Source organism: Vanellus vanellus, assembly GCF_965231255.1.
Source record: "Vanellus vanellus genome assembly, chromosome: 10".
Taxonomy (NCBI): domain Eukaryota; kingdom Metazoa; phylum Chordata; class Aves; order Charadriiformes; family Charadriidae; genus Vanellus; species Vanellus vanellus.
The window spans coordinates 13,084,831-13,100,983 of record NC_138915.1 but is presented as its reverse complement, the minus strand read 5'-3'; the positions used below and the strand labels follow the sequence as shown (position 1 = coordinate 13,100,983).

General features: G+C 45.8%; 2 protein-coding genes across 2 annotated transcripts in view; one reads left to right on the top strand and one right to left on the bottom strand.

The window, feature by feature from the left end:
• Window positions 1-433: 433 nt before the first annotated feature.
• On the bottom strand, window positions 434-2,456 carry LOC309675844 (voltage-gated potassium channel KCNC1-like; the record flags this gene model as incomplete). The annotated part of the gene is made up of 2 exons (XM_082488246.1): window positions 434-1,363; window positions 1,965-2,456. The coding sequence occupies 2 exons, from the start codon at window positions 2,454-2,456 to the stop codon at window positions 560-562; spliced, it is 1,296 nt and encodes a 431-aa protein (XP_082344372.1). The 3' UTR covers window positions 434-559.
• A 4,701-nt stretch (window positions 2,457-7,157) lies between these two features.
• Window positions 7,158-16,153, top strand: part of LAS1L (LAS1 like ribosome biogenesis factor) — a 33,503-nt gene continuing 24,507 nt past the window's right edge. The window contains exons 1-7 of the mRNA XM_082488133.1: window positions 7,158-7,368; window positions 8,062-8,187; window positions 8,382-8,451; window positions 9,565-9,646; window positions 10,654-10,851; window positions 12,734-12,780; window positions 15,926-16,035. Coding sequence (XP_082344259.1) covers window positions 7,169-7,368; window positions 8,062-8,187; window positions 8,382-8,451; window positions 9,565-9,646; window positions 10,654-10,851; window positions 12,734-12,780; window positions 15,926-16,035 — 833 coding nt within the window. The 5' untranslated portion in view covers window positions 7,158-7,168. The remainder of the gene's footprint in view (window positions 7,369-8,061; window positions 8,188-8,381; window positions 8,452-9,564; window positions 9,647-10,653; window positions 10,852-12,733; window positions 12,781-15,925; window positions 16,036-16,153) is intronic.

Below are 16,153 nucleotides of genomic sequence, written 5' to 3'. Positions count from 1 at the left end.
GCCTGCTGCCGCCTCTCCACCTGTGTGCGAGTGCAGGCACATCACGGGCACCGGCTTGGTTAGGTGAAAGGAGGAAACAGAACATTGTTTAAAAAAAAAACAACAAAACCATGTGCTTTCTCCTCGCTGTCGGAGCAGGACCGTGCACAAATCTTCCTTCCCAGCATGCAAAATGAGATTACGGTCTGTCAGGCGATGGGTTGTACGCCAACTGAGGGAGTGCGCTGTGGCCCCAGGTCATGGAACTGGGCTATGTGGTGCACATTCAGGCCATAATGCGGCATCGCAGCCTGTCTCCGAACAGCTAGATGACAGAGAGAAACTGTGGCATATAAAAGAGCATGGGAAGAAGTCCAAAATGGGGAAGACCCATGAGATTTGACAGGTCTGATCAGTTGTATATCAAGTACTGCAACCTGAGGCCCCGCCAGTGGTTTGGAGCATGCTTAGGCAGCAAGTAAATGCAGAAAGAACTATTCACCCTCCCTTCCCACCAAAGGGAATAAACCATGCTGAAGGTTTATTGCTAACGGCAAAGGGGAACAGAGGTTCTGAAGCGTTAGTGTTTCTTGCTCCTTTTCAGCTTCTGTTTGAAAATAGCAATGTCATAATAGCTTTTAAATTTCACCAGGAAAATGGGTATTGGGATAATAATAGTTAACATGCCAAATACTGCAGCCAAGGCTGCCGTCACTTGGCCAGCTGTGGTGAGCGGGATAATATCTCCGTAGCCCACTGTAGTGAGTGTGATCAAAGCCCACCAGAAGCAAACAAGAATGTCAGTGAAGTGCAGCTCCCCTGTGTAGGAGGGATGGCTACCCAGCAACTCCCCGTAGAAAAAGAGAGAGCCAAAGAAGAGGGTCTCAAAGGCCAATATCATCAGCAGGATGCAAATCTCTCTGAGGATGGACTTGAAGGTGTAGCACAGAACCTTGAGGATCAGTGGCGTTTCTATCAGCTTGGATATCTTCAGGAGTTTGAGGAGATAGACAATGCGAACAAAGCCCAACCAAAGCCCCAGGCTCGGCATTCTCTGAATCTGCCCAGCCACAAAGAGTTCAATATAAACTGGGAAGAGGGAGAGGAAGTCAACCACGTTCAGGGGATTTTGGAAGAACAACTTCTTGTCTGGGCAGAAACAAAATCGCACAGAGAACTCAAAAGTAAACCAGAGGACACAGAAGAGCTCCAGATGAAGCAGGTAGGCAGCCTGGTGGTAATAGGGTTCATGGTCGTTGTGGGAGACCTCAGAATAGCCAACAGAGGTGAAGTTAGCAGTAAAGAACTCAAATTGTGCCTTGGTCTCCTCACAGAATATGATGACAATTCCAACGATGAACAGCAGAGAAACAAAAGCCAAGCACTGCCGAGGGAGGAAAGGGCACACGTGCAATTAGTTCAACAAAAAAGTATCGCATAACCTCACTGCCCCACCACAACCCCAGGATCCCCTCCACAAGCACAGTACAATCCCAGACTAATTTTAATTTGCTGACACGGAGTGCATTTTCTCTTTTCAGAACTGGAAAATAATAGAGAAGATCGGAGTCAAAGAAAAAACCACCTGAACTCGTATATCAGTGTTTGTGAGGAAGGGGAAACGACTGACAGCTGGAGTAACACAGACAGACTCACACTGAGGGTCTCCTCAGCACTAAATGTTGGCTCCAGAAATACCAGCGCCACAGAAAACATCCTCTGCAGCCTCTGACCTGCGTTTGTTGCCCTGCACGCCTTCACATTTTAAAAGAGGCACGGGGCATGCATTCTGTGCAGAGAACAGGGACAAGAGGAGGAGAAACAGAGGAGGTGTCTGTTAGTGAGAAGAGAGAATTTTATTTTCTTTTTTAATCTGGGACTCAAAGCATACTTATCAAAACTACGAACCCATTAGCATTTTTCATAGACCCGTTCCAGTAATCCCAAAGGACACAGGCTGTGTCCATCTCCACATAGAGTATTACCTTAGCACTGAAAGAGGAAAAGGGTTTTTCAAATATAGACCAAATCTTTGGCTGCCATCTCGTTCGCCAGCTGAAATCCCTTCTTTCTGTCTGGACTATGAGGCACTGGTCATCGGTCTGTTCATTTTCACCCCAAATGTTAAACTCCTCTGGCTGCACCTCTTTGTTATTCAGCTTCAGCCAGCAGCAGGATGCTAGCTGTGTCTCATTTATTTCCCAGAAAGCCAGCTCCTCTTCCAAGACTGACCTACAGGTATCGATGGGGCAGTGGAAATGTTTGGTCCTATAATAGTTCAACACGTAGCTGAAGATCTCAGCACTCCTATCAAAAAAGAACTCTTTGGTGGTGGGATCATAGTCGTAGATGCTCGGGGCGTGGGGCTCTGTCAGACTGCACAGCTTGGTCCCTGGGAAGGTCCGGAGGGTGCTGCTGTATGTCTCATATCTCACTCCCCCAATATTCAGGGTGATTTTTTCCTTGGAGCCTTCCATTTGTGAGGGAGGAGGGAGGTGCAAGTCCTCATAGGCTCTTGTTCATCTTCAGTCAAAAAGAAAAGAACACAAATCAAAAGAAATAAAGCAAAGCAAGTTTTGGACCAGGAAGGTTTTCCTGGGTACCTCATTCCAGTGCTTTTAAAGCCCATTTTGTACCTGAAACCTGCATCTCCTATAGGGAGAAAGGCACTTCTGCCATTCCCCATCACGTTCAGTGCCTGCTCCTAGACTCTGCTCCATGGCCACGCTGTCTGAGCACTTTTCAGGAGATGCATCAAACAAAATGACAAACATCTGGTTTGCATTGCTCTCCCTCTCAGCTTCTCCCCATGGGGACAGAGCGCACGGCCCAGAGTTTGTTTCACCACATTTGTTTGCATACTGTAGATAATAATTGCAATAAACTCATTTGAGGTAAAGTTCTCATTCCCAAGACATTCCTTCCACTATCCCTCCCCTCGTCCAGGTCTTCCATCTCTGCCCCCAGTTTCTTTCTCCACAAGCAGTTTCTTGCAGAGACCTCCATGTGCAAAAGAGGTAAAACAGACATCAACACCTTATTCTCCAAACCAGTCTTTAATCTCCTATGCTGAGCCCGGCATAACAAGTTTCACAAGAGACCCTGCTGCCTGGTGGGAACGTTTAGGCTGTCTGAGTTACACTTTTTCCTTGAGTCTTCCCTGTACAGAGTCCCACTGAGCCAAATCACCTTTCCCTCTGCAGGAAGCTGCTCCTTACCTGGAATCTATATGCAGGATTCCTGGACTAGATAGAAATACAGAACACCGTACTGCCTCTTCCTTCAGGGCTGGCTGACATCTCAGAATAGCACCACAACCTGCTGCCAAGGCCTCTGGCACTGGAAAGCACATTCTGTTGCTTATTTCCTGTAATACATCCCCTGGTTTGCTCTTCAAAATCCAACATACCTGCCAGAAACTCGAGCCCTGCTTTATGGATATTATCCTAAGAAGGGAGGGAAACCGAGGATCTCTGTAGCCTCAGGAGCACATAGGAGAGGTGTAGAATAGGGGCAGGATGTTCTTGAGAAGGTGACTAGGGCTGTCTTTCACCCACACGTATCCACCTCCGATTGTCTGTACCCTTCCATTTCCCCTCCTCCATTCCTACACATTTCCATCCAACCTCCTCTTATGTCCCACGTTTCTAGTTCTGGTCCTCCCCTTCTTGTCACAGAGTGAGCCTGTCTACCTTTCCTGCTTGGGCTCTCTTACCCAGAGATGGCTGCTCATTGTGCTGAGACCACGCACACAGAAATTCCAGTTGTCCCTCCTCCCTTTTTTGCCGAAAGTGCTGAGGATGGGAGTCACAGGTCACTTCTGCAACAAACCTTTCCATCTCAGATAAGCAGGGAAACAAGCCCTGCACCAGGGGAGACTCCCAGAAGGAAAGAAGTGCATACAGCACCTCATTCAGCTTTATCAGAAAAGGCTGGAAGCTGCAGCGTGGTCGCACGCTCACGGCACAGGAGAATTACTGCCCATCTGCTGTCCTTGCCAATCCCAACATACATGAGGCTTGATGCAGCTTCACCCTCAAACTTCCACAAACTTCAACGAGAACAGGATTGAGCATAAGGACTACAAGTGTGCAGGCATTGCTCAGTGCTTGCTGCGCAGGAATCCACACAGTGTGATTCTAAGCAGGTCAGATTAATTCAGCACTCAGCAAATCTGGAGTTACATTATTAGCCTCTATTGCCTAGCTCTCTAAAGAGCACGGTGATTTTTGCGATCCTGGCTAAACTTGCCTTTATCTGCTTAGAATGCCAGATACCTTTTGCTCAAACATAACAATCCCCACGTGAGAAATGAGCCGAGAAGTGCCATTTCATATTCTTACCTTGGTGCTATTGCAGCAACTCTGCAACCAGAAGGAAGAAAAGAGAAGAGACTGGGAAGAACAGAGACAAATTTCAGTGAAAACAGGATGTTCGATGGCCAGTCTCCAACGCTCAAGTCTCATAGATGCCAGAAAACAAAACCAGCCAATAGCACCGCAAAGATGCAGAGGCCCCTCTCCCTTCTCCTCTGCCCTATCAGCAGTCGCTCTCCTGCTCCAGGGAATAACACTCGCCCAAGAAGGCAACAACCGCCAGGGCACAGACGCTCTGGCTGCCCTGTCACCCACTGCTCTACTGACAATAGCAAAGGGCCGTGGCATTTGGGAAATACGCGAAGCTCGAGTGTCTTAGGACCACTTCAGAGATGAAACTAGCAAGCCATAGAAAGGCAGACAGAGCCTTGTTCTTTCTTGGCTGTGCCTTATTCAAGCTTGAGTTAAAAAAAAAATAATATAGAAAACAACAGCAGCAAACAAACAAACAAACAAAACCAGCTGACCTCCCATCATCTTGTCACACTCTCTCCTTTTTTGGTATAAAGGGCTTTTTCTTCCATTTCTGGATGACCCAAAGCTTAATCCTTTGCACCCACTGACTTTAAATGCATTTTTTGTCATTGATTACTCCGGGAAGAAGGTTGGCACATAGCTGTTACTCCCAGTCAAGAAAAGCATGCTGTGCGTGAAATTTCCTTTCAGCTGACATTCCAAGGCTGTTTCTAGGTATCACCTCTGCTTACTTCAAACTCTCTGGAAAGAAAGTAGGAGAAGGAATTTCCTTATTCCCAGCAGCAGCAAGACTATTCAGGAAGGCTCTGGGGGCTTCCTGTTCAGTCATACAAATGAAAAGCAGATTCATGTCTCTTTAGAGGCAGTATTATCACAGTTCACCTTCTGGATTTTTCATTTTATTCCGCTACCTACACGATCCTGACACACTGGAATCTCTTTTATTTTAAAGACTAGGTTTTCCATTTAGGCCTTCTACTGAGATAGCAGTCTGGTTCTTCATTGGCTCTTCATTGCCACTTCGCCTGCAGGTGCAAGTAACCTCACTCACCCTAACCACCCAGATTCCCAAAGTACTACAAGGGACACCACAGACAATCCCGGCCTCCCCTCTCAGCCTCCACCACAGCAACGCTGCAGAAACTAGAATGGCAAATTGCCGCCAATCTTGTGTGGGACATTCTGGGCGAATTGCCCATTACCTCCCAGTTCTGTACTGAGCAACATCGTAGCCGGACATCATCAGCAGAGCACCAGCACCAGCATAACTCCCCATAGATCCAGACTTTGAAAGCACATGAAGGGTATGAAATCCAAGCTGGTTCAGTCCTTGCTCCCTTCCATCTCTGTAACAAACACCAAACCCTTCACATCTTTCTCCCTCTCCACAGAGAATAAGAATGAATAATACTCCTTTTAATTTCTGATTACGTCTCTGAGGTTCTGGAAGCAGGAGATCTGATGAAGTTTGATGGTTCCTATCTGTTCCACAGCACTGCAGCATTTGCCTTTTACAACCTTTTCACTGCAGTTGATTTCTGAAACGCAGGAATAATCTGGCAAGCAAAATGACACATGGTGTTCCTATGCTCTGAATAAGACCCTTTGATTGCAGTAAACAGCTTGTCCTTTCAGAACATTTTTTAAGCAGATGAAAAGTGCAACTTCATTTCCAGAGAACAGGGCCCTGTTCCAAGTTTTCTCCCCGCCTCATATCTTCTGAGAATTCACTTTCACTGCGTGAGGCACTGCGGGAGTTTGGCAACGAATGTCAAATCTGTTCCCTCAGCCTTACACTTCTTTTGAGTAATGAAACTCTTTTTTCAGTTTGGCCTACATTTATTAACACCAAAGAACAGTATAAGCATTTCTTCAGAGAACGTTCATAAAAAGCTGGTGAGGATGAATAACAGTTCTGCAAACAAAACCTTGCTTCAGAATATTGAACAAAAAAAGCTTATGCCATCCTACAGTCCTGGCAGCCTTGGGGAAAGACCAAGATACTCGTTAGGTGCTGGAGACAGCACCAGAACCCACAGGCTCAGCTTTTCTGCTCGCAAAACCACCATAAATAGCTTCTGTGGACCTCCACCCCCAGTGCTTTCTTTCCTATCCCGTGGTGCGGTCCTACCTCCCCTCTGACCTCGAGCACAACTGTATTCCTGGGATTGTGCAAAACAGATTAGTGACAAGAGAAGACGGTGGGGTTTTTTTTTTGTTTTGTTTTGTTTTGTTTTTTTAAAAAAAAGCCTCCAAACCCATAGGGATTTACAGCCTGGATCATTTATTGATTCAGCCTCCTGCAAGAACCTGTGAAATGCAGCAAGTGGGGAAAATTTGAGCCTCCTGCCAGTGCAGACACGCACAGAGCCGAGACGGGAGGGCGAGGGACCCCTCTGCCCGGCAGCGCCGCCGCCCCCCGCCGCAGGCCCGTGGCGGGCCCCTCCTTCCCGACAGCGCCCCACCGCCGCGGGGGCCGCCTCCCACACCCCACCAAGGGCACCGTCCTGCCCTGCAGTCCTCTGGCCGCCCCTCCTCACCCCGCTCCCTTCGCCCCGACCCCAAACACATCTCCCCGTCCCTCAGCTCCCCCAGCACCGCCCCTCTGCACCGGCCCCAACACACCCCTTTGCCCGTGGACCACCGGCCCTGCAGCAGGAGAACCCCCCTACGCTCGGGAGACGCGTCCTGCACCCCCGGGGCAGGCCCGGCGACCCCACACGGGTTCAGAAGCCCCACGGCCGCCGCCGCCGCCCGCCCCGGAAGCGGCCCCGCGCGCTCCGCCCCGGGGCGGGGAGCCGCCGCTCGGCGCAGGCCCGGCGCGGGGCGGCGGTGTCATGGCGGGCGGCGGGATGGCGGCGGCCTGGCGCGGCGGGCGGCGGTGTTTGTCGCCGGCCCGCAAGCGGCTCAAACCGCTGCGGACTGTGGTGGCGTGGAGGGGCAGGGCGGAGTGGGACCAGGTGATGGTGGGGCTGTACTGCGGGGACAGCCGGCTGCAGCAGGAAGCGCTGGACCGCGTCTCGGCCTGGAAGAGCCGGTACGGGCCGCGCACGGCGGGCAGGCAGCGCGCTGCGGCCCGGCGGGGTGGGCGCTGCCTCCTGGGCTGGCCCGCTCCGCCCCTGAAGCGGCCCTCCGCCCCAGGCCGCTCCCGGCGCCCTCTGCCTTGGGGCCCGTGGGGCCGCCCGGCCGCGGCTCCCCCGGTGCTGCTCCGCGGTTGGGGTCCTGTGTGGAGGTCGGCGGTGCCGCCGGGCGGGCGGGCGGCTCCCTCTGGCAGGGCGCCGGCTGCGGGCGGTGGGCTTCGGGCGTGTAGCCCGGGGCAGGGGTAGGCTGTCCCCCTGCGCACCAGGGCGGGCAGAAGCCCTCTGTCCCCGCAGCTTCGCAGGCGGGTTTCTGCAGGCAGAGCGCTACAGGGAGCATCTCCTGGGGCCCCAAAGCACCGTGTCCTCGCTGTGTTCCCCCCGCTGCAGCCGTACTCAAGACCAGTCTAGGTGTCTTGTGTTTGTGCTTAGCATATCCATAAGTACTCATTTAACATATGCTTAGGACTAGCCATATAATCACTGTTCCAAATAAAAGCCTTCTGTAAAGAGCCTTTGATGCTGTCTTTCAGCATACCGTTTCTCAGGCTGTTACGAACCGCAGAGCACAAAAAGTAGCCGGAAAGCTACCTTTTTTGCGGGGGGAGTGTATTCTTGTGAGACTGCTCACCTGTCTTTCCTTTACCCTCCAGGTACGGTCCCAAAATGCCTCTCGCAGTGGATTGCACCGCTGAACTGATTCGTTGCAAAGTCCTGGATTCGTCTGGCAGACTGAAGTCACATGAGCTCATCCTCTCTTATGGGCTGGCTCTTGTAAGGTGGGGCTCTGAAGGCCTGTGTGTTGTGAGAGAGAGAGAGAGATCTGGACAGATGCATTATTCAGCTGTCTCATTTAACTTTGCATCTCTGGGACCACAGGGTTGTACAGCATGTGGGGGATTTGTCTCTGGGGTTCCAAGTTTCTTGATAGCTCATTTCTTAGTCATTTATCTTTTCTGTAACCTGCATGCAGGTTTGTCAACTTGATCACAGAAAGGAAACAGAAAATGGTCAGCATTCCTCTGAGACAATTAGCCAAAGAGGTAAATATTTAATAACAGTTCCTCAATAACTTATGTGTATATAGAGAGCGTATGCATTGTTTATTAACAACACTGGGTGGAGGGAGTTGGAGGGGGATCATTCTCTTATAACCAAAATAATGGATATAGATGCCAGTTCTTTCCAACTGCAAAGTTTTAAAGAGGCTTGATGTAACTAGATCTAAAACTTTGTCCTTTAAAATCAGATTAGGGGTAACAAAGTCCCACTTGACATATACACCACACATTCTTGTTTGTTACCTACTGAGATATGGAAAAAGAGCTAAATCTATGGTTTATCAATTCTAGTCTTTGACAAGCAAGGTTATACATGAAAAACATTTAATCACACTTGCAGTCATTTTCATCTCGTGTCTCTCACTTGAGGTTAGCTTGCACCTCTGTATGGAGGGGGGAAAGTTCAAGGTTGTAGCAGGACCAGCTTGAGTCCTTTTATTGCCAGCTGCACTAAGCATCATATTTGAACAGCAAGTTTTGACAGTGAAGAACAGACAGTATTTGAGACTCTCCTATATATGTAGCCTTGTCTGAGTGAGAATGACAAATTGATTAGGCTTTTTAAAATTATTATTTTTTTACTCGGTTTTTAAGGAAGGTGCTTCATCTCACCTTTTAAACTGATCAAGCTTAAAAATAGAGGCCTTGCATAATTAAAGGTAGTTGTCCTTAGAAAAGTTGCGAAAAATTGCGCGCAACTTGGAGTGTGTATGATTTGAGTATTACATATGACATGATTTGTATCTTTGATATACAAATTGTCATCCAAAATGTTTTGTTTAAATATAATTTGACTGCTGCTCAGTATCTCATTAAATTATACATAGCACCTCTGTCTAAAAAGACATCTGGTGTTGCAAGTAACATGAAGAACATAAACTGTAAAAATCCCAAGTTTGTATGGATCCTGGGCCACAGGAGGAGTGGGATTGAAGAAGAGGGGATTTCAGCCCACCTTTGAATTGGGAAGCTGGGGGACTATGGTGCAGGAGTGGCCCAGAAGAGGCCATTCCCACCCAGTTAGAGGTTCTTTGCATGCAATTAGGGTGTGATGTGGTGGGAACTGTGGGGTAACTCCTGTGATTGTTATTCCAGGTGGATATCCCCATCTGGGTTGTGGATCTCCGTCACGAGCTCACCCACGGGAAGCTGCCGCGGCTGGCTCTGTGCCGCAAGGGTGAGTGCTGCCAGTGGGTGGCATTGGGAGGGCCCGGCCTGAGGCATGTTCAGGGTGGCAATGCCAGTGCCACAGGCCTTGAGGGGAGCACCCCTCCCTCCATTTTGGGACCCTGCAGGGCAGGCAGAGGACTTGTCCTGGCAGGGAGAGCTGTGGTGTGAGACACCAGGAGGGTTTGCTGCTGCCCTGTGGGTGTAGCTGAACTGCGTCTGGTGGCTCCAGGCTGTGGAGCGTTACAGGGCAGGTGTTCAGAGACTTTCTTCTTCCCCTCAAAAAAATACTGGAAACAATAGTTTGTACCTCTTGCTTCTTTACAGCACAGGAAGTTCGTCTCAGGAAAGAGGTAAATGCTTTTCCTGATGGTTTTGAGGTACCTGAGGCTCTTAAAATATCCCATTTAGGGAGAAATGCACTAGGTACTGCAAGCCTGAATGAATGACCAGCTCCTGGCATTTGAAGGGATTCCTGGGAATTTTGGGTTAAGCAAGGAGGAGCCAGTTAAATAACCTTCAGCAGGGTCCTTAGATTGAGTTGGGTAGTAAAATAGTGATGGGAGAAAAGGGGTTTTCTTTCTATTCTGTCTAATGTATGCCTAGTGTAGTCTCTGCACAAAAAAATAGTTATAGATGCTATTTTGATCATGGTGATACTAAAGGATTGACTCGTTTTCTCATCAGAACGCCACTGCTAGACTTAGTTTCTGCTTAAATTTGGCCTAGCAAGAGGTACCGCTATAGAAGTGGCCAATCTTTCTTGTTGCCAAAAAGACAGTGGGTCGGTGTTACCTCTTATACTTCGTTGTGAGGGTTTTTTTGTTGTGTTTTTTATTATTTTTTTTAAACTCATTCACCTTTTCATTAATGGAGTTGTATGTGATTTCAGGTTTCATAACTTGTTAACAGCGTTTCTTTTCACAATGCAAGTTAGCAATGTACCACCTATATTCTTTTTTTTTGAATAATAAAGAAAACCTCACTGAGAAGAGAATGTTTGCTGTTCTCCCTTAGGTTGTGATGTTGTGCTGGACTGGCTACGAAAGACGTATTGGAGCCGTCAGCTGGGCAATAACTTATGTGAAGAAAGTGAGGATGAAGATGAGGACGAGGAGCAGGAAGGGGCGGAAGAAAATGCAGAGTTGGACAACGATGCATGGGAGATGCAAACCCCACAGCATGAGGCCTGTCAGAAACACAAAGAATTCCATGGTAGGTGTCCCTAGAACAGTGGCAGACACAAGGAGTAGATATGTCCCATGCTAGAGAAGGCAGTTTAAAAGTGTCATCTTCTAGCCTTGACAATGCATACCTTCAGCTCAGGTTTTGGGATTACTCCTTGGGCCTTGATGGATTCTTGGGGTGACTGACATTTTTGGTATTAGCTCACTGAATTTGTAGCATAAAATCTTTTACTTCTGTTGAATATGCAGTGTCCTAATCAGTAGCAACAGTTATAGTGGGACGGTTTAGGACCAAGCATTGTAAAAATTGGTTGTAGTGTTTTGACAGCCACAGTTTCGGTATTGAGGCCACTACTGACAAAGAAGGCTATGGTCCTTTTATAGCCCTCAAAACTCTGTAGATTCCTAACTTGAGCAAGAGCAGGACAAAGGCAGTTCAGTCAGTTTCAACATACTTTGCATGTAGACAGAAAAATCGCTAGCTGTCAATAGTGTATATATATTAAAAAAAAAAAATCACAGGTAGCTAAACCTGGATATAATCTAAGATCTGAAGTGCAAAACAATGGCACAACTTTAGTAAACTTTTCCGGTGGTTGCTTTTCCATCACCAGAAGTCTTTGAACCCAAAATAGGGAGCTTTTCTCAATGTAAATTTCTAGGTTGAGTGAATTTCTGGAGGAAGCGGGAGTTCAGATGAGATGGCTGTTCTGCGAGTTTGAGGCACATGAGGTTATCAAATGGTACCTCAAACAGTAAAACCAGTTAGTCATATTTTTTTCTGACAAAACATGCCCAACAAATTGCAACAGCCCAATCCAAGGTTCAGAGGGTGTGCAGAAATGCTGAAGTGGCCCTTTGTGCTCCCTGGAAGGTTAAACTAGGTGACTATAATGATCTTTCTGGCTTTGGGATCTATGGATTTGTTGTAAGTCTTATCTAGATTCCTTTATAACAGACTCATACATAGACAGGGTAGCTGTGATCCAGAAAATATTAGCTAATTTGTTGTGCGCTTTGAGTTTAATAAAGAATTTATTGGAACATTTCAAACCTAGAGGCAGTAATAAACTTTGGAATGCAGCAACACTTACCACTTCTTTTGTCAGAGTGTCTGTCTGGGCTTGTGTCTGATTGCATGTTGGGTGATATGCAAGCATGTGCTATTCCTTATTCCTTCCTCTCCCTGGCTACCCTAAAAAAAGAACACCGCACGCCCAGTTTCCGAAAGAGAGAACCACAGAATGGTACAGTGATTTATATGACCAGAGTAATGGAATGGCAACAGTATATCAGTCCTACAGTTCAAATACATCTCAAGTTTTATCTAGCTGATACTGGGTGGTGGGTATCCTGATAGCAGGTGACAGTGACACCTGAATGGGGAAGTATTTTGAAATATGGTGCTATTTCAGGTACAGTAAAAGTGGTCCGTAGATAGAGAAAAGACATTTCATGTAGATGGTAAATTAAAGTATAATAAAGTCCAATATGGTTATGGTTGGTTTGTGAATAGCCACAGTGCCGTTGCAATAGATTTAAAATGCAAGTATAAGGAATACAAATAGGCATCAGAACATGAACTGCCTATGGGAACAATTTCTTCCTAAACTGATCTATTTAGGGATGTTTTTGAGCTGTCTGGATTTAACCAACTTGCCTGTCTTTGGCCACTGTTAGTGATAAAATACTGAACTCCTGGTTCAACCCCACTTGATAAAATTTATGTTGCTGGAAAAGTCTGGGAGCTGTCTTCAGAATGTTGTCTGAATCAGAATTTATGGCTTCATTTGACTGATGTCTTCCTTGATTGTGTATTCAGCAGAACTAAGCAGCTTGCCTTGATACAAAATTCACTTATATTGTTGATCTGTTCCCTGTTTAAACTATGTATTTATGTTTATTTCTAGAAAAAGTCAGAGATGTGTTGATGTCCTACAAGAACGAGCAGTTTCGGGTAAGTGCAGTCTGATCATCAGCACTTTTTGTTCTTCTAATTTCCTGCTTGGGGCAACAGGTCTTCTCTTCATTCTTGCCCAAACTGAAGAACTGGTGCTCTTGGCCAAGGCTCATTTGAGATACCTGAGTGCTAGCGTGACTAAGTTGCTGTGCCAGGATTTTATTTCATATAACTGCAGGGATCCCTTTTTTCTCCCTGTAGCATCTTCCCACAGTTAGAATCTGTCCAGAAGTGTCAGTGATACAGAAGTGATACTTGTATCGGTGCAGAGGTGGCAGTAAGCCAGTGTCCACAGTGCTACCAACGCTTGCTAAGTTGTGTATTCAGTAGTGCTGCCATCTAGTGCGTAGCCCATAGGGAACCTGTGACTGCTGCATGTGCAGAGGGAGGCTTGGTTAGTTTCTTGTTCAGATATCTCTCCTAGTGTTGTCATACATAGCTTGCCAAAGAAAAGCTTCACTGCAGAGAGCGAGCAATTTGAGCTGTGATGGTTTCTAATGCGAACACTTTGTTCATGTTTATAACTGAGATATGTACTTGTTGGAGATCCTATGTCTTGCTTGTCCAGGTGAATAGTGCTCGGTTTGCTTTCATTCATCCTAGTGTCTCTGGAAATTGAGACCTGTCGTTCAGAGGTCATTAGCCCGTGTTTTCTATCATCCATTGTGTATTTTTGCAGTCGCCCAGTGGCTGAGGTGCTGCAGTTCAGATACCTGAATAATTTGCCCCAGACATCTCTCTCTGCTCAGCGTCCCTTTCTTAATAATGGGGTAGCTCTTAAGATGTGTTGAGAAGTGGGTTACAAACCCTGTGAAAGGTCTTTGGATATGACCTCCCCAATGTACTGTTGTTACTGGGGAGCTATTCTTACTTTTATTTTGATTAATATCATTAGGGGCTAAAGGAGAAAGAGTGCTAACATTCCAGTGAAGTGTAGACTTAATCAGCAATGAGAACCAGGGTCAGGAATTTTATTGAAAGTGAACATCCAGTTTCCTTCATTGTCTTGGGTTTGGAGTATGTAACGTGATTCTCCTTTGTTCATCCTTCCCTTTCAGTAGTTCGTACTGGCATATTTTGTACATTTTGCATTGTATCGTAAAGGAGACAAATTGATTATATGTGGTGAGTGACCTCTTAACATATTAACAGAACAGAGGGAAGTATTTCAAACTGAATAGGAAAAATTTAAACTGGCCAGGGTTGTATGGGGGAAAGGAGTAGTTAGTTAATTGCTAAAGAGTAATTTCAAAACTTTTGCTTCGAAGCTCATGTGAAACTCTCCTTATCCTATTGAAATGGTGTAAATACAGGCTAAAGAGTAAACTATGTTATATGCCTCAATTTAATTGAATGCTGCATACTGTGCTTTTGAAATTTCTCTGTTCACCCTGTAAGTCTGCCTTTCTTGTTGAATGATTTCAAGTGATGTACTTCTAAGTCTGTCAACTGTGACAAAATACAGCTGAATTGTGAAAAATGAATGCTCTGTAGATAGACTTGTTGTGGGTATAGCTTCCTTTAATATATAATTTTTGCAACTCTGAGGTACGCTGAGTAGGGGTGAGCAAAGGGCTTGCCAAGATCTCTCAGCTGCAAGGAGTGTTACTCCTTATGGCTGATACATGCAAGTTCTTAACTGAAGTTCGTCTTTAATAAAAAACATAATACTACTTTTATGCATTAATAACTACTGCCAGTAATTTCAAGAGATGCAAGCATATTGGTCCTTTGTTCAGAACAGTTTCAGAGGCCAACAACAGTAGACTTGTAACTGAAAACTGATCATAGCTGATAAAATCTCTGAAACTTAGAAATGGATTGAAAAAAAAAATGACATGGGCTTGTTCTTGTGCCCTTTAAGGGCTGATGGTTTCATGCATCCAAACAATTTCTTAACCATGACAGCAATTGAATGTTCCAAATATCAAATAAATACTACCTGAAGCGCTTTTAGGCTTATATTTAAACGCTAACCCTAGATTAGCATAGCAAGAGTGGTACAACATCTTTGCTACTCGCTGCATAAATGTATAGTCTGTCTCTGATCTTGTTCATGTAAGGAGGAGAATCACTTATACCTAAGTCATCTTTATAACAGTGTAACTATACAGACTCTGATCCAGTTACTTCTCCAGCTATTTTGTTAAATACTTATACTTAAAAGCTTATAAAAGTCTGTAAGGTATAAACTAAGCCAAAGTAAGCTCTGTCACAGGGGCTGTGTACTTTGTTGTCTGCTTGTTCATATAGGTAGGCTAGAGGTTCTTCAGTCACTTTAGCTCATGTCTTTATACTTGATTTGTTATCTAAAGTATCTTTTGCATGCAGTGGTAGCTTTGCATATATAGGCAAAGAGAGCTAATCACAGTCCTGAAAATTACACCTTGATTTTTCCAGTCTCATTTTACATTACATTTCTACCTGGCGGGAAAAATAATTTCTTCTTTTCTCTCAGTGGTTATCGTCTTCCAAAAAAAACCTGCTACATACTGTTGGTGATGTAACATGCTTCATGCCAATATTTTATAGAAGGTGGTGATGGTAGAATTACCACTTGGGTAGGTTGTGAGCATAAGTAGAAGGTATGACTTACATTGCTGGACAGACTCACATAAAGTATATATCAAACCAAGAAATCAGAGGAGTATTAACCTCCAGTGTTCTGTCTTGGTACAACCTGATAGTATGCTCAGCAGATACTCTCAGCTGATTACAGGTTGCGTAGATGGCTGTGTTGATTTGACATTTTGATCTACTGTATGCATAACATGACTGGCAAAACCTTGTCCTGAGTAGGCAACCTCATCCCCACCCCACATGTGCAGTTAGTGATTCAAAATGAGTCTGTCCTGATTTGTGCTGAACTCAGGGAGAGCAAGGTTTTGCACCAGAATGAGGATGCCAGGACTGTGACTCTTTGGTGCTGCTGCCTTTTTAATTCAGGCCTTTTCCGGGTATGAAATGGCTTATATTAATTTTTAATATACCTCTAGGAAGGGAAACTTTTGTGGTTTTCTTTTTTTTTTAATTGCTGTTGATGAACCATATATGGCGTGCACATCTTCTCTTCATAGCAATTCCTTTCTGTTTACCGTTGGAGCATATTTTCTGTTAATGCTTAGATTTTTCATTCACTCAGGTTATGCAGACTGTACAGTCTGTTTCGAAGTCTCGAGAACTGTGGTCTGATTCCTCTTCAGAAATGGACTGGATTTTGGCTCAGATCAAAGACCTGATGCAAGAGAACAGGTACATCTCTGATAAAGAACTGAGGTGAAAGGTGCAGTGCAGAGCTGGGCTTGTAGACCTATTGCACTACTTTTTCACTGTGTTGTTCAACTGATCGTGGAGAAAGCAATTGGTTGAT